Here is a 25,992-nt window from a genome sequence, read left to right on the forward strand (position 1 = left end):
AAGTTCATTCACCTGAAAAATACACTTTGTCCCACGCATGACATGTGTGGATTAATAATGACGTACGGTAAGAGTTGAAGGCAAACGAATTGGACGCCTTTTCCTTTTTCCCTTCAGGTTTGCGTTATTTTCAAAAACATATTTATTAATTACGCTCTATGAGAATTTCAAACAGGCCAAGGTTAATTAGTCAATAAAGCAGAAACAAAAGATAAATCAACAGATCGGCCAAATCAATCAGTTAGTCAATAATATCAGCCAATCAATACATCAATAATTCAATCAATCAGCCAACCAACCAATCAATTAATCAATAAACCAATCAATCAACTAAGTCACTCAATAAAACAACCAACCAAGGAATCAATCAATCAATCAATCAATCAATCAATCAATCAATCCATCCATCTATCAATCATTACATCATCCAAAAAGAACAACAAATCAAGCAAAGAATCAATCAATCAATCAATCAATATAGAGCAAAATATGCACAAGCATTTTGATCGAGAGGTTTTTGTCATTCAAGAAGTTTATTCAATTTAATCATCATTTCTTTTATTCCATCTTCGATCGCTAACCCCTAATAACTTATTTCAATATTGTGAACAATACTTTTCCTAATACCGGTATAATCAAACTATACATTATCTGTCTCACTGTGTTTCAACATTGTTAACTTAAAACACGATAGGATAGTGAAACAATACAAGCCCCGTTTACAAAATATTTTTCAATCCTATTGCGCTCTTTCAAGATGAATAATCTTTGCCAAAGATCAAATAATGAAGCAAGAGGGGTATACACATAACTTTGTGTTTACATCTGTTTAGAAAACGGGTTTTATAGTTTAGAATGAATTTACAGGCTGGTCAATGAGGAAAATTTGAATCATGGTTGATGTTTTAAATACTTTTGTTCCGGCAAGTTCATGAAGTTAAAGCGAGTATAATATATGCATTTACATTTTATAATTTTTTTTCTTCTAGAAATTGTAGGCAGCAAATGAAACCTTGAACCGAAAGAGCACTACGATTGACCTTGAGGATTTTGTGAAACAAACACTTGAATGTTACATGCAAGGATACGTACGAAGTGCTGTGACCTTAATCTCTCGTCAAATTCAAAATTTTCTAAAGACTACCTGCACTTGTAACCAACAGCGGCATGAGCGGATTTGAGAGGGGGGGGGGCAGTCCTTCAACAAGGATGTCGGTTTTTATTGATGGTCTACTAGCAGCAGTATTGATATTTCATCCGGTGACAGGGGAAGGGGAGGGGGCGTCTTAATAGTAAATCATCACGGATGACTGGGAACCCCCGTTTCTATATACGGCAATTTCGTACTTTACTCCTCTTTGTAAACCTTGAGAAAATTCTCAATTGCTGATCTTTTAACTTACAAGTTATGAGGCATACGCTAAATAACACACTATCTTAATAATTGAATCAGAAGGCTTTTTCCTGCTAATTTTTTGCAAGATCTTTTGATCCATGAATCAAATAATGATTATTTCTATTGCAGTCCATAAGAGAGAAATTTAAAAAAAAATCAAAAGGAATTAATCAATCGTCCATAATGACACGATTTGATACGACAGAAAGATGATCACCAGTTTTCAGTCAATTTTCCTCATATGATGAGAGTAACATCGTCTGAAAATGAAAAAAAAAAACAAAACAAAAAATGAATATAAGTCGAATGAAAAAAGAAAAAAAAGAGACCTCAAAAGCCTTATCATCATTTTGTATCAGGCTTCTAATTGAACTTAGTGGATTAAGTTAATCGAAATAACCATGATCATAAAACACGATTCGCATACTTTTGCAGATGGTGTTTTTCTCTCTGCATGTGCAATTGCATCCTTGGAGAAAACATGTCATTGTAAATGGCGAATATGCTTGCTTATACACAATGTTAAGCAGAGTAATTATTTTCAAAACTAAAATTGATGGGTTCACTTACCTTTAATTGATAGTGAAGTAGACTGGGTAGTGATCACTGATATCTTCAGCCTACGAACAAACATAGAAGAACAATACAGACAAATATCACACATTTTGTATACCCTGTATATATGAATAATTATAAACGAAATATAACTAAAAAGCGAATCATTGATTTCAAGTAGAGAACCTGCGTTGGGAAGAGGTGATGAGTAAAATGTTACATAATGTATAGTGATTGATAATTATACGTATATAAATTATAAAGAAACAATATCTCAAATAGAAGATTGTCCCATGAGAGTGAGAAAAATTTGATGATAGGAAACATAGGCGGAAATGGGGGGGGGGGGGGGGGGGGCAGGGGGCAATAACCCCCAACCCAAAAATTGGGCATTTTGCCCCCATTATATTTTTAGGGGTGAGAAGACATGAGCCCCTGAATGCTGGCGTACTGAGGGGGGGGGGGGTATTTCTAATTCGATACCAGTGATTTACAAAATATTGCTGAAATGACATGATTTTTCTGATATTTTTTCTCTATTTTTTTGTAAGTCATACTTTTTATGCGTTTGTTGCAAAATTAGAAATTCCCAAATTTGCAGTCGGGCGACAAATATGCTTATTTAGAAGTCTTCATGTCAGGGCCTGCAGAACGGCTGGGCTCAGGGGCACAAGCCCCCCTCACTTTTTGAAAAAGTATGTTACAGAGAAAAAGAAAGAAAGAGAGAGAGAAAAAATAAGTGACCTGCCAATGTCACAAATGAGGTATCAAAATATGCTCATCTGACCGTAATTGAATGCCTAAAACCCCTGAGCTTACGGGGGCTCCGCCCCCTGGACCCCACCAAGGGCCATAACGCGGTCCACTGGATGATCATCTGACCGTAATTAAATACCTAAAACCCACTGAGCTTCTGGGGCTCTGCCCCCGGAACCCTTCAAGGGCTCTAAGTGGGGCCCCTGGATGCTCATTTGACCATAATTAAATACCTAAAACCCCTGAGCTTATCTGTCCGTAATTTAATGCCTAAAAACCATGAGCTTCCGGGGGCTCAGCCCCTTGACCCCTGCCGGGGCTCAGGCCCAAGAACCCCACTCCAATTTACTCCGCTCTACCTGATCGGTAATACTCCACTTTGAAAAACGTTCCACGGGGCCATGTAACAAGAGTGGTGGTGATGCAGATTTTTCTTCTGCCCCCCCTTCCAAACGGTTTTACTCATTGCGCCACTGCCCCTGAAAGGTGAGCCCCTGGCATGTTTGCCCCCCCCCCCCATCCCAAACTGCTTCCGGCGCGCCTGATAGTAAAGATAATATGAATGTAAGGAGGGTAAATACAAGTTTGATAACTAAACACATTTTCCTATTTTTAGTAATATTGCATCTGGACCGAACCTCCCTCTTAACCATGCAAAGCTGAGTTAAAGAGAGAGAGAGAGAGAGAAACAAAAAGTATCTAGAGTAAACAAATAAAAATGAAATAAAGAAAGAACAGGGCCCTTTATCAGAAAGAGTTACGATTGATTCAAATCAATCGCAAATTGAAATTAATCGCAACTGTGTACTTAAGAGACTGGAGTTGCGATGGATTTTTAAGTTGCGATCAATTCGAATCAATTTATAATACAAGGGCCCGAATATGCAATGACGTACCAAGTCAGTGGTTATACCATATCTTTCATGGTAGTTGAATATTCCTGCATCCTTGCTGTTCGCAATCAAATTTTGACCAGCAAGCACAATCCTTGAAAACAAACAAAAGATACAATCTTTATATTAAAAAAACCCAGATAAGAATCCGCAATAGAAAAGAGGGACATTTTGACATTGTTCAAAGCCTATTCATCATTATTAAGAATACTAAACTGAAGACTAATGTGCGTGTACGTCTGAGGTTTATCAGGGTGTCATATTAATAATTAGCTACCCAGAACAAATTTTTAGGGTGGTGTTAATGTAAATTATGAACATATAAACATAGTCTTCCATAATTACGGTTATAAAGGTGTTATTCATGCTGCTGAAATGGAAGGATTGAGAATACCTGTCATAAGCACAGTCTGTAGATTTGACGGTCGTATCAGCTGAGCTGGGGATGAGCCATTGAAAACTCGTATCCGTCCAAAGACGCACGGTCTCAAACTCCGTACGAGTAAGATAGCTGCAGTCGGCATTGAAATCTCCCATTAGTATGGAATCCTATCAAAAAGAGAAGTCCATTCATTCCATTGTATAGAATGATAATTCATTCTTGTTGTATTTGATTATTTTAGCACCATAAATCCGTTTCTGCTTGCATACGAGGACCTATTTTTTTATTGTTTTATTGTTGTTTTTTTTTTTTGGGGGGGGGGGGAAGGGGTGGGGGGGGGGGAGGGTACTATCTTCATGACCACATTTTTAGTTAATGTAGAATAAAATGGGCATGTTAGAGATAGAGGGACAGAAATAACAAAAAACGAGAGGAGAATGGGGTAAAATATGAGGGAGAGAGAGGGGGTGGGAGATAGATACAGAGAGGGGGAGAGCTGGAGGTGTCGTGGTGAAGTTGTTCATTCACTTGACCCTTAACCATGAGGGTTGCCTTATTAGGCTGGCACTACCAATACATCCTTTAGCAAGTTATTGATCCACGTTTGCCGGCTCTCCGCCCAGATATGTAAATGGCACTCGAAATGCTATAGCACTACTTATCTTTGGCCGGTCGGCTATGACTAGGGAAATATTGTAGCGCCTGGAGCGTCACGGCGTGACGGACATCAGCGCTAGAATCAAAAAGCCACCATGTGTATTTATTGTTGTTATTGTTATTGGACAGAGAAAAAAAACGAGTATTACTCCAAAATTTGTTATGAAACCGAAAATGTATCTTCCTTCTTATGCCCAATAAACACATCCATAATAAAACTTGAACAGATTTAGCAGTTAATGAAGCAACGCGTTTCGGGTCGAGCCGCAGCAAGGGACAGGGTTAGGATTAGGATACGGCATTTTTCAAAGGTTTAGGAAGCACGATCACATCGAAAACAATCAGATAAAGACATTCTTATGGAATGGAATGACATATTGCCTTAAAGAGGGGGGGGGGGGTAGGGGCACAGGCCGATTGAGCCCCCAACCAGTAATAAGGGACATAACATACTTACTTCGACACCAAATCTCTTTTTGCTAGCGGCATAGACATCGACCAACAAATCCACCTCGTTCACAGCATCAGTGGGCTTAGAATGGAGTCCGATTATAGAGAACTTGGAAACCGCTGGAAGGATTTATCATTTTGACAACAGAGATCCTTTATGATATGAACTTAATTTACATGCACATTGGTCTTGATAAAAAAAGATTTCATTATATGTCTGATCATCAAAAAGCTCACAAAAGGTTTAAAGTATTTTTACGTTGATTGTTCATCTGTGATAGTCTACTTTATATGGGATAGTCTTTCAAAATAAATACTGCTCTCCGAAGGAGCTGGAACAAACAAAATATAGAAACAAACGAACAAACTTGGATTGATTTTCTACTTACCTGCCCCCTTGTCCAGGTTTTCGAAGAGAACGACGAACGGTTCCCTTTCAAAACCATCCGTTTGATCGTCGTAAGAAAATGAGTCCAACGCTTGGAATTTATCTTCCCTGTTTAATGATGAAAACGAATGGATAGATGAAATTGATGACCAACACAAGGTATATAAAAACACAAGACGATTGATCAATTATAACAAAGAAAGTAGATGGAGAGCGAGCGAGAGGGAGGGAGAAGAGAGAGAGAGAGAGGGGGGGGGAAAATCAGGTATACATGCTTCAGTCATGACCATGGTAGCGGTTATTTGAGGAGAAATACAAATATGATTAGTTCAAAATGTAAGAAAAGAAGAACTTACCATCCTTAAGCTTGTTAAATTATTCTAAGGTGTGTATATATCTGTGTTTTCCTTCATTCTATATTGATTTATTTATTCATTTTTCTATCACTCATTAATTCACTAATCAATTATTAATTTGTGTATTATGATATCCTTGACAAAAAACCCACAATCAGCACAAGACTATTTTAACCTTAAGAACATGTGAAACATTAATTGTGATGCAATGTAAGTCATACCTGTAGAAATAAGCGTATTGCTCCTTGCTACTACTGCGCCCGACCCGTGGCCCTAGCGTCATCTTGAAATTCGAGCCAGGTTGACTGAGGAAGATTTAAAAAAGTGAATAAATATATAAGGTGAATAGATATGTGATGACCTCTCTTTCTTTCTTTTAACTCACGAATCCATGGATTTATCAAAATCGTTATATATTTCAAAGGTATATACAGTGAGTATGAAGAGATGATTAATGACCAGAAAATAGCACTTGGCGACATCCGACAACCTAATTTGTGTTGGCTCAGTCAGTAGAGCGTCCGCCTCACAACCGGGAGGTCGTGGGTTCGAACCCCGGCCGCGTCATACCAAAAGACGTTAGACGGGAGTTGCTGCTACCTTGTTTGGCGTTCAACAATAAGGGATAGAGCAACGTCGATATGGCGCTGCTCAGTGGCTGCCGGGCTCACGATCAATCGGGCAAAAAGAATTTCCATTTTCGGTTTAACTTAATAAAATTTGGAGTGGACTTTAACAAGATAATAATAATTATTATTATTATTGTTATTAAATATTCATTATTTCACAATTAGAATCTCTAAAAGAGTTAATGAAGATGCACATCTAATAACCCAATCCGCTGAGAATATTGATTATTTTGATATTACTCATTTGCTTTAAACTATAAAGGTCGTGGGTTTCGACATTAACAGTTCACTTTTGGATCTGGTAGGTCTTACTAAAGCTCCTTGGAAACGATGAAATAATATCAATAAAATATATAAAAATAACATTAAAAGAGATCCCTCAACCATTTCACCATTTTCAACTCCTGTGAAAAAAAGAAAGAAGTCAGTAAAGGAAAATTCAGATTATTCCTTCGAGTCTTTCATTAACTAATACTGTTAGGGCTGTTGAGAGTCAAAAGGGCGTTAACCCAAATACCTTTTACAAAGAGTTAACACCCTTCTGGCTCACAACAGACAAATGGCTTGCTACGAAACATCGGATCATCGCGTCGGGTCGGGTCGGGTGGTCGCGTTACCTTACCTTTTGTGAAAACATGCCCCTTTATTCACGAAATTTCGGAGTTAATGTTTGCGAAATAAGCCCCTCTCATCTACACATGGTCTGATCCAGTTTACCCGACACTTTGTGAAAACCCTAGGGCAAGTTTAGGAAAGGTCGCGTCATCTTCCGCTTTCGTGTTACGAAAGGTCGTGCAACGCGAACACCAACCGGACGCGATGACCCGATGGTTCGAAGTAAGCCCAGACAAATAATGATTAAACAATCCGCGCTAACTGCATGGTATCTTTACCTGTTGACTGCGTCGAGTAGCTCGACAATAGCTGTGCCTGCTACATCTCGTATTTCTTGGATGAGGACTAAGTCATACTGAGCAATGATCTAAATAATATATAAATAAGAGGTTGTTTTTTTAAACACAATGAACAATTAAAATATTCAAATAAACGTAAACAGTGATGTACATGTATTACATAAGATGAGTTAGCCTGAGCATTTTTCAATTTTAAAAGTGAACTTTGATGATTACCAATTACCTTTCAACTTATTTGTACAGGTTTCTTTTGTTGTCCTAAACTTTATCCCTACTTAAGTTTAACGGTCAAACCCTCTGGGACGAAGTGATTTATCGGTCAGGGCACCGTCTTATGAACAGTTGCGATTGATATAATATCAATCGCAACTATGTTCATAAGAGATAGGAGACTGCAAACTTGCAATTGATTGGAGGACTTGCGACTGATTGAGATCAATCGTAACTCTTTGTAAGACGGGGCCCTGATGTCAGTCTCCTGGTTGTGAGTAAAACCCCCAAAGGGTAAGGTTGTTAAAATGGTAAAATAAGGCTTCAAAGCTGGTAGGAGAAGGGTTACCTACATCCCTGAGTCCCTGAGTGGTATAATTATTTTGATAGCAAGAGTTAACTCTGACGTCCAAACAATTTAATTTCCTAGCAACACGGTATTATATCTCAATAATTTCCTCACTTAAAGATGATCAACTTCAAATGTCAAAAGATGAATAGCTGCCCAATGTCACTGGAGAGTGATGAAGAAAAAAAAAGAGCTCCAAAAATGTTAATTGGAATTATTTTCATGACTGCGTAATATAAAGACCGTGGCAATCTCTTTTGTCATTAAAAAGAGAGACAATTTCGAGTATTATTATCAATGAAAATATTCGTTAGTATCATTTTGAAGGAAAAAATAGAAATTGTGTGAAGTGGAAGCAACGTGTAACGTATTGAATCCAAAATGAGAGGAGTATCAAAAAAGATACTGACATTCCTGTACTTGAAAGATGAATGATGGCATGAATAGAAACTACATTGAATGGAAGAAAGGTGTGGATAAATAATGATGACGAAGGACTTGGTTACCTGTTTCAAGTAGTCGACAACCTCCGGTTTTCCCATTTTACTCTGACCCAGTACTTGTATGTTGAACGCTGCAATGGTCGAACCAGTGCAGGCATAGGCGGCTGTCAAGAAGGCCGCGAACACCACGACAGAGGCGAAGATGTAACGAATAGAAGCCATGGTCGAAGTCGATATTCGAAATTAACCTGTCAAGAAAAACAAAAGCGATGTATCATTAATATACAAGTTTTGCTTAGAATGTCTTAAACCATTGATACGACAACTACATTGACCTTATACCCAACAAGAGCTCTTTGAGGTGTGTGTTGGAATAACGAAAGTGTTGGTGTTATATAGGGGATTTTGGATTCCACAATTCCCGTACTAAATTGCACCCGCAAGCCTACTGTATAAATTAATGTAGTCATATCTTGATACAACATCTGATCAAACATCCAGGTGTCGATTTAATTGCAACAGAATACATGGAGAAAGTCAATAAACAAAACTGTAGAAAATGGACTATGCAATCCAGCCAAATTAAATAATTTGACGTTCATAAGTATTACCATCTCGGACATCTCCCATCTATGCTATCGTTTTCAGTTGCCTGTCTCGCGGTTGATTGGGTGAAAGAGAAGGGGAGAGAGAGAGAGAGAGAAAGAGAGGGGGGGGGAGGGATAGAGAAAGAGAGGTTTGTTTAATCTCATAATCCGCCGATCAACGTTACAACGATTCGTCTTCTTTCTCTAATAATTTAATAAAACGTCAAAGCTTCCGCGCTTCGCGCAGGAGGGGGGGGGGGGGGGGGGTGGAACTGAATTCAGACAAGGATTAAGAGTCGAGAATGGTAATATGAATCGTCTTTTTTTCTCTAATGAATAAATGAAACGTCAAAGCTTCCGCGCTTTGCGCGGGGGAGGTGAGGGGGAACTGACTTCGGACGAGGATAATTTTCGAGAACGGTACAACAAATCGTCTTTTTTCTCTAAAGATTTAATGAAACGTAAAATCTTTCGCGCTTCGCGCGGGAGGAAACTAAATTTAGACGAAGATCACGAGTCGATAACGACACAACGAATCGTCTTCTTTCTCTAATGATTTAATGAAACGTAAAAGCTTCCGCGCGAGGGGGGGGGGGGGGGAACATAATTCAGACGAGGATTATTTTGGGGAACGGTACAACGAATCGTCTTCTTTCTCTAATAATTTATTACAATGTCAAAGCTTCCGTACTTCGCGGAGGAGGGAGAGGAAAAACTAGCCCCTCCCTGCACCCACCCCACCAAATACATCGCTGATTTTGGATTCCACAATTCCCGTACTAAATTAATGTAGTCATATCTTGTTACAACATCTGATCAAACAACCAGGTGTCGATTTAATTGCAACAGAATACATGAAGGATGTCAATAGAGAAAACTGTAGAAAATGGACTATGCAATCCAGCCAAATTAAATAATTTGACGTTCATAAGTATTACCATCTCGGACATCTCCCATCTATGCTATCGTTTTCAGTTGCGGTGGATCGGGTGAATGAGAAGGGGAGAGGGGGAGATAGAGAGAGAGAGAGAGAGAGAGAGGGGGGGGGGGAGCGGAGTGAGGGAGAGGTCCAGAATTGTGAAGAAGACATAGATAACTATAGATATTAAAATCAAAAGATAGATAGAGAGAGAGAGAGAGACAAATATGTTTGTTTCATCTCATAATCCGCGGATCATGTTGCCCAAGCCGGATCAACTGTACAATGCCTAAAATCAAGAAAAAGAAACATTTTGTTGTAGCAACTGAATGTTTCAAACGAACACAATATAGCATTGAGGAAATGATATAGGCAAACAAAAGAAGACTTTAACACTCTTCATAATAGCACGGAGCACCTCTTATAGCAATTCTTCAAAGATACACAATGGAGGTAGGGGAGGGGGGGGGGGGGTACAATGGAACAAAGTGCACCAAAACAGCAGTATATTGTTTTAATTTGTTTGAAAAATGGGACATTATATTTACAGATAAATTAAGAAAAAAGATTATGGCACGTTTTTAAATTTACGAAAGGGGCTCTTTCCATTGTACAGGCATTTATGCCACTTAGACATTGGAACAGTTCTTGATTTTCGGGAAAATAAGTTGAATGTGCTAATCTTCTGATACGCTTATTTCTTGATTTCGGGGGGGGGGGGGGTGATATAAAATAATGGTTTTGTTATGAACATGGCCCTTCCTTTTTAAACATTAAAACAAAATAACAGCAGAAATCAAATTTTCACAAACCCCTAACCAATGATTTTAATCAGGTTGCACCAAAAGATCGGGTCCCTCTTTCCTTCCTTTTGTAACTTAACTGCAATTAACATTATGCTATTGATTAGTTTAATATTTTATAACGTTATACCTTCTCATTTAATCTTGATTTTTGATTGTATTTATACTTTCTCAAATGACGTAATTAAGTTAGTGTAACTATTTCAAATTTTGTATAAGAAATATGTTTGATCTTTTGCTAACATTTGTTAAGCACGTTGAAATAGCAACACATTGTGGGCTATAATAAGCCTGACAATATTATTATTATTATTATTATTATTATTAACACGTCTGTCAAGAAGAAATGACCCTGCGATATCCCCGATGGTTGCGAATGAAGAGAATCAACGCACATGGAGACAAATCCAAGTGAGATAAGATTGTCATTGATTGATGGAGAGTTCAAAGTTTCTAAGAGTGTGTTCACCTTTGACCTGTAATGAAATAGAAACTACTTCATTAAAAGAGATCTTTCTGTCGAGTTTTACTCACACCCTGCTGACTGTCTTGTGAACAACCTCAAAGCTTCATCACAACCATGGCGCCTCTATCAACGATTCTTTTCTGCGTGCTTGCCGCATCTTTTAGCTGGCCGCACACCACATCTGCGATTAAGATATCTGCGTTCAATATTCAAACATTTGGGGCCAGCAAAATGGGCAAGCCTGAAGTTGTCAACTACTTGAAGCAGGTAGGCATGAATATTGAATATTTAAAATACCTATATTTTTAACCTCCATAAGATATGTATTTTACTTCTACTACTGCTACTACTAGCGGGTACCCATTTAACACCTGGGTGGAGAGTAGCAAGTGCAGGTAAATATCTTACCAAAGGATATTAGTGCCGTGTCGGGTCTCGAAACCTCGACTTTTGCATCTCCAGTCAAGCGCCTTAAACCACAAACCTACGCGAAAAAGCAGGAAACGATCTATCGCCAACTCTCAAGCAGATTTATTTACCTGCTGATCGCAAATTAGGGGCCAGCATGTCTGAAAAATAACAAAGGGGTAAATCCGATTTCTCACACTCACTCAATTAGTGCGTGGTGTACGCGTTTGTGTGTGTGTGCGTGTGTGTGTGTACGGAGGGTTAGGAACTTTTTTTCCGAATAATACTTTCTCATCAGCCCAACCCTGAATCGGCATACCTCGATAACGTCATATTTTTTGTCATATTATCTCACAATAGTGTACATTAAAAAAAAAGTTGATAGCTCTTTCTTTCATTGACATTTTCGTTTTATTTTTCTTTCAGATCATATCATTTTATGACATGGTTCTTATCCAAGAGATCCGAAACAAGGACGGAACAGCTATCGAACAATTGCTTGATGAGGTCAACAGGTTCGTATATAATACACTTGAATAAGACTGAGTAATTATAATGATTACCACACTCATTTCAATTAGTGTTCATGCGACAAAGAATAAATTTGCGACAAAACTTGATACCATTTAAAATATATGACGCTTACTGACTGTTTTTAATATTTGGAGGAAAACGGTGAGGTAAGGAAAGTGTCGTTAATTGCATCTAGTTGTATATATCATGCATTATAAGATGATGACGTGGATCCTAATCAAATCATTTGAAAGCGTACACGTGACCAAGCATTTATTTTGCCTAACGCGTAATTTGGATAATGACCGGTCATTATCCAATGTTAAAGACCGGTCATTATCAAAATCATATAATTAAACATCATTTTATGAAACAAATAAAACATAATTTTATAAAACATATGATATGTGTATTATTTGTGTAATGTGAACCCTAAGATATAATCATATTAGTCATGTTACAATTCTCTCTCTCTCTCTCTCTCTCTCTATGTTGTTCTCTCTCTCTCTCTCTCTCTCAGGTGAAGAAGCATGTAGCCCTTTCGAAAATTCGTGTACTTGATCAATAAGTAGCTGGAAATTAAAAAGCATGAAACTCACAAGGATTCTTGTTTTTGTTCTTGTTCTTGTTCTTCTCCTTTTTTCCTTCGTCTTCATGTTTTTGTTCTTCATCTAGGTCGTTGTCGTCACCTTCTATCTCTTTTCTTCATTATTATTATTATTATCATTATTGTATGTAAACAAAATATAATTATAATGCATATTATCATTTGATTATGATATTTTTGTTCTGGAATATCATTATAGCTACTCCCCAGATCACTACGAGATGGTAATATCATCTAGACTAGGACGAAGCAGTAGCTATAAGGAGCAATATGCATACTTCTACAAGTAAGTAGCAAATGTATTGAGAAACATTTTAGAAACGAAAGCCCAATGTCATTTCATAATAAACATCCCTGACTTTTAATTGTTTCACTGTTCAAAAACATGCTTCAAATAGCGGATTCTTAAAAAGAGTGTAGTGAGTTATTAAAAAGAAAGTGAAATTAATATTGTTGGTATATCTCTTCTGTACTTATTATGAACGCGACTTCACACTCCTAAACATACTGGATAAAAATAGCGAAAAATGACTGTAATATAACTAAAATATAGGAGATTTGACAAAATGTATTTATTAAACCGAATTTGGGAGAGTTTTTTTTTTCTTCTTTTGAATCTTGCATAACTGCTCAAAGAAATTTAAAAATGGTTCTTCAATTTTAGTTGGGTCATCTAAGATTCACAACAAATATCTAAGATTTAATGAACTTTATAACTGAAGCATTGTGCTCTGAACTTTGTTTTTAACAATTAAAAAATGTAGATGTCTATTTTCATAAAAAAAAGGTGAACAACAGAATAGTGGATCTAGAGGAGGTGCACCTTTTCTGTCTATATACGAACTCCCACCGTACTTACGATTTCAAGTTTTCAAGGAGTTTGTTTTATAATTTGAAACATATTTACAAAACATCTACCTGTACTGATTGAATGATCTTGAAGGTAAGATGAATGTATAATTAAATTATGAAAACAGTCACACCTATAAATCAGCGTGTCTATATCTTTGTATTGCATTAGGACCAACGTTTTGAGTGTTGTCGACGAGTTTGAATACCCAGACAACGGTGTTATTGACGAATTTGAGAGAGAACCATATGTAGTCCTGTTTTCTGCACCTTCTACATGTGAGTAAATGTATTTGGAATGTATTGTTATTTAGTGGTATTCCTCTTGTAATTAAAATCAATAGGCTTGCCTTGATGAAGGTGACGTAAAGCTCTTGAAACGGAAATGAGAAAGGAATAAATATTGGTCTCATGTTGATCAAGAAACCCTGAGCCTATCAATCGCAACTCAAAAACACGAGAGATAGGAGACTGTAAACTTTGGATTGACTGGAGGATTTGCGATTGATTCGGATCAATCGCAAATCTTTGTAAGACAGGATCCTGTACTGTTCTTGTAGCATTATGTTTGTGGGCTCCGATGAATTTAGTGTACATATTTGAAAAATCGTCCTTTCCGTACAAGATTATCAGTGACGACATCCCAGTGTTAATAAGGAAATGTGTTTTGAACATCATTATCTACCACGTCATATGAATTTATCACATTTTACCTGTTTTCATCTCAATTAAATTGTTTACAGTAACTTTACATTATATGCTTATCCAATGTTGGTCCGCAGCGTCAGACAGCCCCCAAATAGTCCAAACTTTTGCAATGTCATCTTGAATGGAGTAATAAGCTAATGAGAAAAATAATACAGATTCCTAAGTGTAATCTAATTTGTTTCTATTGTATTTGTATTCCCTGATATATCTTTATGCATGATTTGTCTGTAAAATAGGTTTTTCTTCACTTATTATACCGTGAGTGTTTGAATGACCATTACCCTCGCTGTTTCCCATCTTCTTTGATTATTGTAGCCGTGAAGGAGTTTGCAGCAGTAGCCCTCCATGCCAAACCCGATGAGGCTGTGTCAGAAATCGATCTCCTGGCTGATGTCTATGACTACACGCTCACCAAATGGAACAATCCGGTATGACTGTATGGCTGTCTCCTTCTTGAATATTTCTATAACCTTTCCAAAGATTAATTGTTGGCAAGAATAGTTCTCTACTACCATTTATTATAATCTTAAGAGGCAGAGGAATGATGAGAAGACGATAAAGAAGGAGATTAAGGGAAAAGAAGAAGAGGAAGAATAGGAAGAGGAAGAATATAAAAAAAACCAAGAACAAGTACAAGAACAAGAGGAAGAAGAAGAAATAGAAGAAGAAGAAAAAGAAGAAGAGGAAGAAGAAGAAGAAAAGGAAGAAGAAGAAGAAGAAGAAGAGGAAGAAGAAGAAAAGGAAAAAGAAGAAGAAGAAGAAGAAGAAGAAGAAGAAGAAGAAGAAGAAAAATAATAAGAAGAAGAAGAAGAAGTAAAAGTAGGAGAAGAAAAAGAGGAAAAAGAAAAAGAATGAAGAAAAAGAGGAAAAAGATGAAGAAGAAGAAAAAGAAGTTTGTTATTATAAACACGAATGTTTTTCGCTCATACTATTGTTACTCTTGCTCAGGCTTCAACTCATTTCTGCTAGCCTCCCATTACTACTCCATACTACTTTTTGAATAACTAATGATCATACTTCATTTCACCATCTGCTGGGTCTATAATTTTGGTACCGGCGGTATTCACGTCATATTAAGATAGTCATTACGATTACCAGGTCGTGATTATAGTTATTTCTCTAAAAAATCTTTCTCAGCAATATTTTTTCATTACAGTATTTGATTTTCTTTTCGTGACATCCATACTCAGAATGTCGCCCTCATGGGGGATTTCAATGCTGACTGCAGTTACGTAAACGGCGATGAATGGTCCCAGATTCGCCTCCGAACTGAAGACCGCTTCGATTGGGTGATACCTGACACAGATGACACCACAGTCTCAGGAAATACCCACTGTGCTTACGACAGGTATACCTCTTTATTATGCATATTCTGCTCTTTCAAGAGTATGGTATAACTTTAAAATAAACACAGGCAGACGAAGTAACATGGATATTTTAAGGATGTTAATATCCTCATAAACTGCAAAAAAAAAAAAAAAAAATCTCGCTTGCCATCATGCCCAAACAATTACTGGTTGATAGGAATATATCTATTTTTCCGGAGAAAAATGCAATTCAATACATATTCTTCTCATATATGCATTTTCCTCCCAACATTTTATGCCTTGGGCATAAAAGTGCCCATTCTTAGTTCGTCTTATAATAAGGTACAATATATCCTACCTTTACCTTATATTTTTAAGCAAGTCCTACATGAATGATGCCTTCGTCCTGATCCTTGTTCTGTCCGCTCTCTCCTGCTCCTTCTATGTTTAATACCTCAACGTGCAAAGGCGTTCATGAATATTGTGATAATTATTACCACTTTTAAAACCCATTAGAATTATCAAACTTGAGGTCATCCATTGTCATTTCGGGGACCGACACTTTTTTTTCTCGGATCAGGGATATTTTCTAAGACAGGATCACCGATCTGGAATTACGGAGTGTCTATGAGTATACAAACTCTTTGATATAAAAGTTGAAGAGCGGAGATGTAATATTCATTGGTTAAAAGTTGAATGACTAATCAATGGAAGGCCCGCAACATGGAGTATCTTATTTAGGTTCCCATTTAAAATGTTTAAAAGAGGATACAATCCAATCAGATTTTTCATTGTTTTTCCGTTAACAACTACATAATATCTCGTTTTCCTGCACAAAAGGTGATTATTTCGAGATTCTAGAATGATCATCTTATAAGCCTACACTAAACAAAGGACCCAGATTTATTCCCCAAAGATCGCGCTCATTCCTCTGACCTTCTTTCCTTTCTAGGTTTGTTTTAGCAGGCACTGAACTCCAACAAACCTCTTCGGGAGCCAAACCTTTTAAGTTCGATGCTTATTTTGGACTCGAAACCTCCGATGTAAGTTTTTTCCAAGCAAATTTTAAAATTCATATACTTTACACCTATACTGTTAATTGTTTGTGAGGGTGTGTGTGTGTATGTGTGTATGTGTATATGTGTGTTTGATCAGCTAGCGGAGTGCATGAATGACTCAGTCTTAAAAGAAAAAAGAAAAAGGAAAGGTTCTGTGTACGTCAAATAAAAGAGCTACGAGACAAAACAACGAATAATGTGGGAGTATTATAAAATTTGTAAATGCCAGTCATAATTTCGAAATAAGAACGTGTGTGTGTGTATGTGGGTGTTATAGTAGAGGGAGTGAGAGAAGGAGAGAGAGAGAGGGAGGGAGTGTGAAGAGAAAGAGAGAGAGAGAGAGAGGAGAGAGAGAGACGAAGAGAGAGAGAGAGAGAGAGAGGGGGAGTGTGTGTGCGTGTTTGTGTTCTAAATTATAGCTGATTTCATTCAATATGTTTTCATTCTTAATTTATGAATTATATTTGACTGTACTAAGTTAATCGAATCATGTCTAATCATTATTGAAAAGAATTGTATTTTGAAGACATATTTGTATTGTTTTGATATTGAATGAAATCAAAATTGATACAAAATTATGGGAAAAAGTATGTGTGTGTTTGTAAGAGAGAAGCAGAGAGTTTCTTATTCTTAGTATGCCTTTGGTATCGTGCCTTATAAGGATTCTTTTCTTTTTCAGGCCGATGACGTAAGCGACCACTATCCCGTGGAACTTGAAATCAACTAAAGTGACACAACCCAGCACACGATCAAACTAGATCTTTGTCCAGATGCTCCCTAAAATCAATCATGATCCATCAAAATACGTAAATTAACCCTGTCCAAATATTTGAAAATATCAGATAAAAATCGGGTAATACGTCACGGGCTTGATAACACTATTTACGCATATTATATTGTTTAATTTGGAGCAGACTTTATTATCACAGATGTGTTAACTGTTCTTCTTCACACGGTATTTATCATCTTTAGTGGCAACATGGTGATGAAATATAATATTGACATCCGATCTGAGAAACAGTATGATTTATTTGGTGTGATGCCTCAATAAAAGAATAATGCAATAAAATAGAAGACAATGTTTACATGCGTACATCAATGACATTCCTTCGATTAATTATTGTTATCATATTCTTACACTTTAATCACACAAAAATGTAGTTTAAAAATCGACAGTGCAAATAAATCACAATTACCTTTTTTTTTCCTAAAATGAAATTAACGTGACAATTACAATTAACAGAGCATGTGAAATTATGTTTTTCTTTGTTTTCATGAATATGGTAAATTGGTTAAAATGTATATGACTTTGGTGCATGATGTATCTTGCAGCATACTAACCGCATAGGAAGCCCGCGAACTAACCATACGAAAATATTAGAAGGCATTTCTCAGTTTTGCTGATTTTTAAAATTCACTTTTAATTCCACTGATAAACTTTGAATCCCCAAATTAAAAAGAGCAATAAGGAATGAAGAAAAAATACAAAAGTAGAATATTCTGCGCAATGGTGAGTCCAAGTTTTTAATAAAGATATATTAAACATTAATTAACAGTTATAACAGTTTTAGACTCAGAAGTAAAGCAATCAAGCTCCGTGAAAAATCTGGGTGTATGGATTGATTCTCGTTTAAACATGGAAAAGCACATATGGAACATAATTATGCAAATCTGCCCTTTTTGTATGTTATAGACTCTCTGTCACATTCGTAGATACTTGTCTTGTCGATACAATTTTTAGCAGTTGGGTTGATTGTTGAAATGGAATATTAGCTTGCCAGATTACAACATTACCAAATTACAGAGTGTTTAGAATGCATGTGCACAACATGTGTCAAATTCCTCAAAATTCCCCAGGTTTCACCTATTTTAATTAAACAGATTGCCAATTAGGAATATACTTGCAATTAAGAAACATTTGCTTGTTTATACAGCATTGAATAATCGAGCCCAAATTGTATGTTTGAATTATTATCTTTTAAACCCTCATCCATACGCACATAACTTATGAAGAAAACACAGGACAAGCTGCATCTAAAGCTACCTCACACAAAAACAAAAGTAACTCTTGGAGATTGCGCTTTCAGCTGCACTGCTCCAAAGCTTTGGAATGACCTACCAGTAGACATAAGAAAAGCCTCATCTGCTGCTGTCTTCAACGTCTTGTTACAGACGCACTTGTTTTCAGGTGCTTTTGAATACTTTTTTAGTGTGTCTGTAAAGGTAGCACTGTTAGGAGTTTTGTTTTCATCACAGTACAGTTGAGTATATTTATATTTTAGCTGTGCTATATATATATTGATCTAGTTATTATTATTATCATTATATAGATATTAACTTAAGTTATACTTCAGAAAAGTCAGACAATCTTCTTCAGCGTTACTAAGCCCACATATTCAACATGTATTATAGTTCATCACCATCAGCAATGCGTGAATTGCTAGTTCATCACATCTCTTATATCTAGTCAATGGTAAGTTCCACAGGGAAATGATCGCTGACGTCTTTTGCCTGAGAAAAACAGAACAAAACAAAAAATCAAACAGAAAGTATAGTTTAACTTATACACGGATAGAGGCGCGTGCATTTGCCATCATTAAAGGGAAATCCTACTTGAAAAGACATCTACTGTAAATTAAAGCAGACAAATCAGAAAAGCAGTCTAATGAAAGTTTGAACGAAATCGTAGGAATAAAGGAAAACTTCTAATTTTTAAATTTTGGTTTATTGCTATACATAATTATGGGTACCTCAAATTGGCTAATTCGGTAACGTTGCTGTATTACAGTGCCAGACAACTTTCCCATTTGTTTCAACAAACAACAAATTGACTTACATTTCAATTTTCAAAATAGTATTAATCTAGAGGTGTTTTTTCTTTGAAGAGGACCTAAAATAATAATATACTATATATAATTTATTATGAGAAGTGTCCAAAAGGAAAAGGCACTGAGAAGAAAAGAAAAGAGAAAATAATGCTATTTTTGGACACGATAAACAGGAGAGTTGTCGGTGTATACGATCACAAAGTCACAACCCACGGACCAAACTGCCAATTTGAGATTCACATGGTTTTGGTACTCTCATTTTTTCAAAACAATCATAATTCTTTTATGATTGGTTTGCTCGATTTCAAACTTGAGCTATTCTGTTTCTTTTATTGATCTGCTTTCATACAAATTAACTTATTACAAATGTTGGATAGCCCTTAAAAATTTCATTCTATCTAATTTAGTATTGTTGGATTCAATTACTTTGCAATTCGACATTATCTAAATACGTGTACCTCTATGAAATTACAATAACATAATATGACAAAATTATGAACTTACGCCTTCATAGTCTAGTCCGAAGAAATCATCAAAATAGAAAACGCCTGCACCAGAAGATGTAGCCTTTATAGTCGTACCTGCTAACACAAATCTGTAAATGAAGAAATACTTTTATAATATTGGATGGCTTTGAGTGTGATACAAGAATATATTGCTCGAGCTATGCAAATATTGAACGAGTCGGAGACGAGTCCGATATCGTCATGGCGAGAGCAATATATTCTTGTACCACACGAAAAGCCAACCAATATTATAAAATTATATCAGGCTGACTAGCAAAATAACAATGTAAATGTATATTGTGTCAACAGTTTAAGTTCCCGGATGACAGAGTAGTACGAAAACAATTTATTTATTATACCACTTGGAAGTCTTATGTAGATGATAATGTGAAATACTCACGCAATACTCTTGTTGAATCAATGACAGGTTATTAAACGGGTTGATGCTTATAAATCAAATATGACATTTTTTTTTTGACGTGAGACGACATATACAATTTGAGATGGTCTCAGTGAGGAATTAGAACCTCCAAATGGGGTCTTTAATACAAGCAGGGGCCCGGAAAGTACCACTGCTTTCAATTTAAGAGAAGGGTGTAGTCGTTACAACGATTAGTAATTGTGATATAACCGTTATATTGATTGAAAGCCTCTGATTTATTGAAGATTATATTTAACTTTACAGGATTTAGTATGAAATATGAGTATGACCATGAATTAAAATAAGTCATAGGGAATGACCAGGTATATAAAAGACTTGCCTGTCGTATGCACAATCGGTGTTTCCAGAGACCGTTGTATCTGCCGTGTCGGATATCACCCAATCAAATCGTGATTGAGTACGAAGACGAATGTCCTGCCAATCATTCCTTCCCACGTAAGAACAATCTGCGTTCAGATCACCCATGATAACCACGTCCTGTAAATTACAATATTATCTGACTTTAGACAGTAAGATCGACAGTCACTACACAAACACAAAGAACAGTATTGGATTGCAAAAGTTCAGGAGGCAAAATTTAAAATCTGGGTATCCATGTATGTGCATTCCGAGGTAACGCTCCCCGAAAATTTGTCTTAAAGATCGTCCCACCCCTCAACATTTTTAAAACAATGCCGAAAATTGTCAAAATAGTGATTAAAAGAGAACGAGACATTGTATAAGATCTGAAGTGCTTTGTAAGGCAAAATTGCATTTGTCAAGAAATGAACTTCTCTCTTTCAACCATTGCGCTCCCAATGATACAGCTTTAAAATATAGTACATGTAGTTCTCTAAACAGTAGATATTAAAAAGCAGAGATGTTTCTTTGTGTGTTTACAGCTGCAGTGCAGTACGATACTCCAAATAGAGCCTGAAAGATCGAATTCATGGGGGGGGGGGCAGAGGGTGGTGCGCCTTCTCATGAGTATGTTTCAGTGGAGTAATTCCTGCAAAATGAAGAAAAACCAGGTAGCTCCTGTCTAATTGATATTTAAACACTGTCTCTATATGCCCGCTAAGGGAAAGGGGAAAAGGTGTGGATAATGGTATTTGACTCGCCCGTGTGATAAAAAGTGCTCTAAAATACAAAGTTCCAGACTACAAAGTGCGAAATGAAGGTCAACATTTATCACTTGGTCTCACCCTGACTCCCCACTGACTGACGGTATAGTCATAGACATCGGCCATTAGATCAAGCTCGGTTACAGCATCATCAGGCTTGGCGTGCAGAGCCATTACGACGAACTCACCCACACCTAACAGAGAAAGATCAGGAAAAACGAATCCGAAGTTATTTAAGTAACTGGTGTTTTTTAAGTGTTTATTATGTTACATAATTTGCATATAAGGAAAAGTGTAACGACGGAAAGAAAAGGAAGATTGAAAGAGTGAAGACACTAATTCAATCTTTCAGTCTTCCTTTTCTTGATAGATATCGCCCGAGCTCCACTCTTATTAGCTGCACATCTAGTTTACTCGTAGACCCATTTTACTTGAAATATAAACTCGTCACTTGGTAGGCACAAGATACGATCAGACACCAGTGAAAAACAATCTGATCTGAAGAAGAAGGGCTCACAATGCCACCATGATAGCACATGCACAGTGTGGTCTATGAGACTTACCTCACCGTATTATGAGGAAACCTTTAAACAATTTTCATTTGGAGCATTTAATGCCCCTCTAAAATGTTGGGAGCCCTTAAAATTGTCATTTAAGACACATTTCTGCAAGGAATTTCAAAACAAATATGTTTGAAGTCGAATATTGATGAAAGAATGCAAAAAATAGGTTTTCTACGTACAACAGAAAACCTAAATTATGTATTTAATATTTGTCTTCAAACACATTTCTTAGGGGAACTCTGTGCAGAAGTGTGTCTTAAATGACATCCTCTTTCACATTATGTTACAATTTAAGTGAAAGTTTTCCATCAAATTGTTAGCGAATAAGGGGCTCCCAATTTAAGAGAGGCTTTAACTTCAGTATCTCAGGAAAAGGGTCCCCTTCCTTTTCCATGAAACACAAATAAGTAACGCTTTCGTTTACCGCCTTTGCCTCATAGCACAGTCTCCCGTCTTGCAGGCAATGCAGCAATGAGGTTACTACTCACTAACCAGCTACCCCCCCCCCCTGGATGGAGAAGGGGATCATGAGAGTTTTACAAAAAGTACGCACGTTAATTCGCTACACTTCTCGTAAAGAGTAGGGTGTAAACCCGGTGTTAAGTGTGCTTGCGTACAACTACTGGATATCTTTCTACAAATCTTCATGATAGGCTGCATAGTCCTCTTAAGATTAACAGAAGTAGAAGAAGAAGTAGTAGAAGACGTTATGTCTTTGCGATATCACTCACGAGTAGAAGGGGCGGTAAACCGAACGACGAAAGGCTCTCTTTCAAAAAGATCTCCATTATCCGGGTACTCAAAAGAATCCACGACGGTCATCTTGTCTGCCCTGACCAAGAAATAATTAGAATGAAATACAAATAAGTAAGCAATTGAAAAGTAGATGAGGCGGAGATATCAGGACGTAATTGTAAAACAAGAAATATGTAATGTTGAGCGATCATTTGTTTAAAATGGCTGTAGAAGCATAGCGCGATTAGTGACTCAAACCTTGAACCTAGTAGAGGTTCGTGGTGAAATAGAGGTCCACACCCGAGTATAAATATATATTTGTTGGGTTCACAGTGAAAATTCAGAAATACCACCCGATGAGGCTCACTCTTCTCTTCATATTAGTTCATGACTCTAATGCTCTAAGCCATCGTTTTGAATGTTCAAATTAAGTATTAAGATTCTTTCAATATACGAGGACGGAAATGAACGCTGTGAAACTGGACTAGGTCTAATTGTTTTGTCAACATTGACACATTTGGAGATTTTTTTTTTTTTAATTCACAGGAAATATCAATAAATTTGTAAACGCCTTTTCTGATATTCTTGCGGACATGTAGTGTCTTTTGTAAAAGCTTTCCACATAATAGTTATTTCGATTAAGTAATTAAGGAGGAATAATGTGTCGCTATTCATATGAATTTGGTGAAAGTGGGGGTAAATATTTTAAGTTGTCTTACTTGAAGAAGTATGCATACTGCTCTTTGTAGGAACTGCGTCCTGCTCGTGAAGAAATCACCATTTCGTATTGATCAGGTGAATAACTGATCCAAAACAGAAAAAGAATTATGAAGTCAGATAATAGAATATTGCAAATATATTAAAGATAACTGTTGACGAAAATCATCAGAGATTGGATTTAAAATCGATCCCGAAGCTTTGACTTTATACAACTCGTTAGTTGAAACGTAATTGTTTGCCTTCAAAGAACGCTTTACTTTGATCAGTGAGTAGTTGATTGGCTTTCATTAATAATTGGGATATGCATTTGGAATTAATGCTATTCATACATCACTGAAGAAACGAGAATGTATTGAATTAAATTGAGAAACAAAACAATAAAGTCACAAGGACAATTTCTTAATTACCTATTGACCTCATTGAGGAGCTCAACAATAGCCGTTCCTGAGCTGTCTCGTATCTCTTGGATCAATACCATATCGTAGAATGAGATTATCTATTGAAAAACAAAATGATATAATCCAGAAACAAAAACAAAACTAGCATTAAAACAAATAAATAAACAAACGAAAGGTCCGCCATGTATTTTCCTTTAGTCCAGACATGAAATTTGGCCATTAGAGAAACGCTATTCAAAATTTCTAGACACAAAGTCTAACGTTATGTGTGGTCTATGATACACAGGGAACACTTTTCTCTTCACTTTTAGGACAGTGGTGGGCTGCTGATTTAAGTTGTAAACAGTTATTTTGAATTAATTATCAAAGTATATAATAACATACAACCATGATCATGCCTATATAATGAAACAAAATAATAATAACCTGTTTCAAAACGTTGACTACTTCAGGCTTTCCCATTTTGCTTTTCCCCATCGTCTGGATATTGAAGGCTGCTATCTTCAGTGTTGCAGATACAGAAGACAGGCAGATAGCAGCGAAAATCAAACCTAAAATCGCTCCTCGAGCCATCGTTACAAATTCAGTTTCGTTTGAAAGGTAGAACAAAAGGACCAGGCAGTTTGGAGACGAGGCCTATTCCAGAATATCCCGTTTGAAAAGGCAACGTCGCAACTGCTTCTTCCCGATAGTGAGCAGTGGTATTCATTCTAAAATGTTAGATTTCATAATCATATTAATCGCCTTAGTAACTAACAAAAAGAGGATCAACGGATTATTGACGCATGTCTGATAATGCATCGAGATAATCCACGTCACAATTTTGTATGGAAGTAGAATTGCTGATAAAAGTTAATTCATTTGCAGGGTCATATACGAATTAAATTTGAACGCCTCTTAGACTAATTATTCTCATATTGCGCATTGCTGAAAGCCCTCATTTACATAATCATATTCGGTCTACACAGCGGAGAGAAATGTTGTTATTTTCTACCACACAGTGATATTCTCATCAGTTGCTGTATTCTGCTGAGGCTTCCTGTGTAATGTATCAGCATACATTTAATAAATTATGAAATATGTTAAATACCCTTTTCTGCTTATTATCCAACAAACTATAACCGTATTTGAGGAACCCACCCCCTCGTCAGATACACCCAGTGGCTGACATCGTAGTAACAATTTCTAAATCTATTAGATACTGCACTCTTAACAAATTCTTGAATATTCCCCACCTTTCCTCCGTTTTCCATTTATTTATAACTATCATAATTCGTCGAGGCTAAAATGATTCTCCCTCATTTTGGTAGTTTGTTTAATAAAATGTCACAGCTTGTTATGCAGTATTCTAACTTTGATGGTTTTGGGGTGTGGTCAATATTCCACGTCTCATTCCTAAAGGATAAAGATCCGATTGACCTATCTATCACGATAAAAGCACGACATATAATTGGACAGAAGGTACTGCAGCATCCCATATAAACAAAGACAAATGGGAGAGAGAGCATGATCTGATCATGTGTTGACCATGCACTGATCATGCATATTTTAGCCAAAATTATTTCCTGATACCCAGGGGCGTACGCAGGATTTTTTCAAGGGGGGGGGGGGGTCAAGGGGGGGGGGGGGTAAGCGGACACATTTTTTTTTTTTTTTGGTCTCGAAATTTCATAATTTGACATTTTTTGTCGTTGGGGGGGGGGGGGGGGGTAAGGTCACCTTATTTAGGTTAACCGTGGGTATTATTATTATTTTTTTTTTTTTAATAATAAAAAAAAAAAAAAAAACCCCAAAGGGGGGGGGGGGGGGTTTAGGTTTTTTATGGGGGGTTTACATACATAAAAATACCAAAGGGGGGGTTTGAACCCCCAAAACCCCCCCCCTGCGTACGCCCCTGCTGATACCTTGCTCCTTCTTGTAAGTTTGATAAAAAAAAATTGTTTGATAGAGTGTGAGCTTAACTTTTTTGAGATTGTTCTTCATAATGGCCAAAAAAGCAACGAAGCCACTCCCACAGCAACACGCCTGTTATGATTAACAAGATAGTGAACTACGAGAACTCAGCTCAACTATAAGTTTATAAAGACTTGTTTC

At 36.8% G+C, this 25,992-nt stretch overlaps 3 protein-coding genes across 3 annotated transcripts; 1 reads left to right on the plus strand and 2 right to left on the minus strand.

The window, feature by feature from the left end:
- Positions 1-524: 524 nt before the first annotated feature.
- Positions 525-8,724, minus strand: LOC100891312 (deoxyribonuclease-1). Its single transcript, XM_003725158.3, has 9 exons — positions 8,442-8,724; positions 7,356-7,444; positions 6,055-6,138; positions 5,479-5,585; positions 5,097-5,209; positions 3,995-4,149; positions 3,604-3,694; positions 1,967-2,016; positions 525-1,656 (listed from the first exon to the last, which is right to left on the minus strand). The coding sequence occupies exons 1-8, from the start codon at positions 8,598-8,600 to the stop codon at positions 1,969-1,971; spliced, it is 846 nt and encodes a 281-aa protein (XP_003725206.2). The 5' UTR covers positions 8,601-8,724; the 3' UTR covers positions 525-1,656; positions 1,967-1,968.
- A 2,511-nt stretch (positions 8,725-11,235) lies between these two features.
- On the plus strand, positions 11,236-17,418 carry LOC100889861 (deoxyribonuclease-1). The gene is made up of 8 exons (XM_030973562.1): positions 11,236-11,420; positions 11,988-12,076; positions 12,881-12,967; positions 13,703-13,809; positions 14,554-14,666; positions 15,429-15,586; positions 16,498-16,588; positions 17,283-17,418. The coding sequence occupies exons 1-8, from the start codon at positions 11,268-11,270 to the stop codon at positions 17,328-17,330; spliced, it is 846 nt and encodes a 281-aa protein (XP_030829422.1). The 5' UTR covers positions 11,236-11,267; the 3' UTR covers positions 17,331-17,418.
- A 189-nt stretch (positions 17,419-17,607) lies between these two features.
- Positions 17,608-24,561, minus strand: LOC594310 (deoxyribonuclease-1). Its single transcript, XM_793755.4, has 8 exons — positions 24,325-24,561; positions 23,908-23,996; positions 23,500-23,583; positions 22,777-22,877; positions 21,564-21,676; positions 20,699-20,856; positions 19,936-20,026; positions 17,608-19,114 (listed from the first exon to the last, which is right to left on the minus strand). The coding sequence occupies exons 1-8, from the start codon at positions 24,469-24,471 to the stop codon at positions 19,067-19,069; spliced, it is 831 nt and encodes a 276-aa protein (XP_798848.3). The 5' UTR covers positions 24,472-24,561; the 3' UTR covers positions 17,608-19,066.
- Positions 24,562-25,992: the final 1,431 nt, after the last annotated feature.

The sequence above is a fragment of the Strongylocentrotus purpuratus genome, unplaced genomic scaffold (assembly GCF_000002235.5).
Source record: "Strongylocentrotus purpuratus isolate Spur 01 unplaced genomic scaffold, Spur_5.0 spur5_scaffold_6, whole genome shotgun sequence".
NCBI classification, from domain to species: domain Eukaryota; kingdom Metazoa; phylum Echinodermata; class Echinoidea; order Camarodonta; family Strongylocentrotidae; genus Strongylocentrotus; species Strongylocentrotus purpuratus.

Bases quoted from the DNA above. Each gene is read 5' to 3' on its own strand.
- LOC594310 (XM_793755.4), bottom strand. From the start codon at position 24,471: ATGGCTCGAGGAGCGATTTTAGGTTTGATTTTCGCTGCTATCTGCCTG. The intron at 23,997-24,324 runs GTTATTATTATT...GTTTTTCAATAG, and splicing joins TAGTCAACGTTTTGAAACAG to ATAATCTCATTCTACGATAT. The intron at 22,878-23,499 runs GTAAGACAACTT...TTTCTTGGTCAG, and splicing joins CAGTATGCATACTTCTTCAA to GGCAGACAAGATGACCGTCG.
- LOC100889861 (XM_030973562.1), top strand. From the start codon at position 11,268: ATGGCGCCTCTATCAACGATTCTTTTCTGCGTGCTTGCCGCATCTTTT. The intron at 12,077-12,880 runs GTTCGTATATAA...ATATCATTATAG, and splicing joins TTGCTTGATGAGGTCAACAG to CTACTCCCCAGATCACTACG. The intron at 13,810-14,553 runs GTGAGTAAATGT...TGATTATTGTAG, and splicing joins GTTTTCTGCACCTTCTACAT to CCGTGAAGGAGTTTGCAGCA.
- LOC100891312 (XM_003725158.3), bottom strand. From the start codon at position 8,600: ATGGCTTCTATTCGTTACATCTTCGCCTCTGTCGTGGTGTTCGCGGCC. The intron at 3,695-3,994 runs GTATTCTCAATC...TTTGTTTTCAAG, and splicing joins ACAGACTGTGCTTATGACAG to GATTGTGCTTGCTGGTCAAA. The intron at 2,017-3,603 runs GTACGTCATTGC...GTTTGTTCGTAG, and splicing joins ATGGTATAACCACTGACTTG to GCTGAAGATATCAGTGATCA.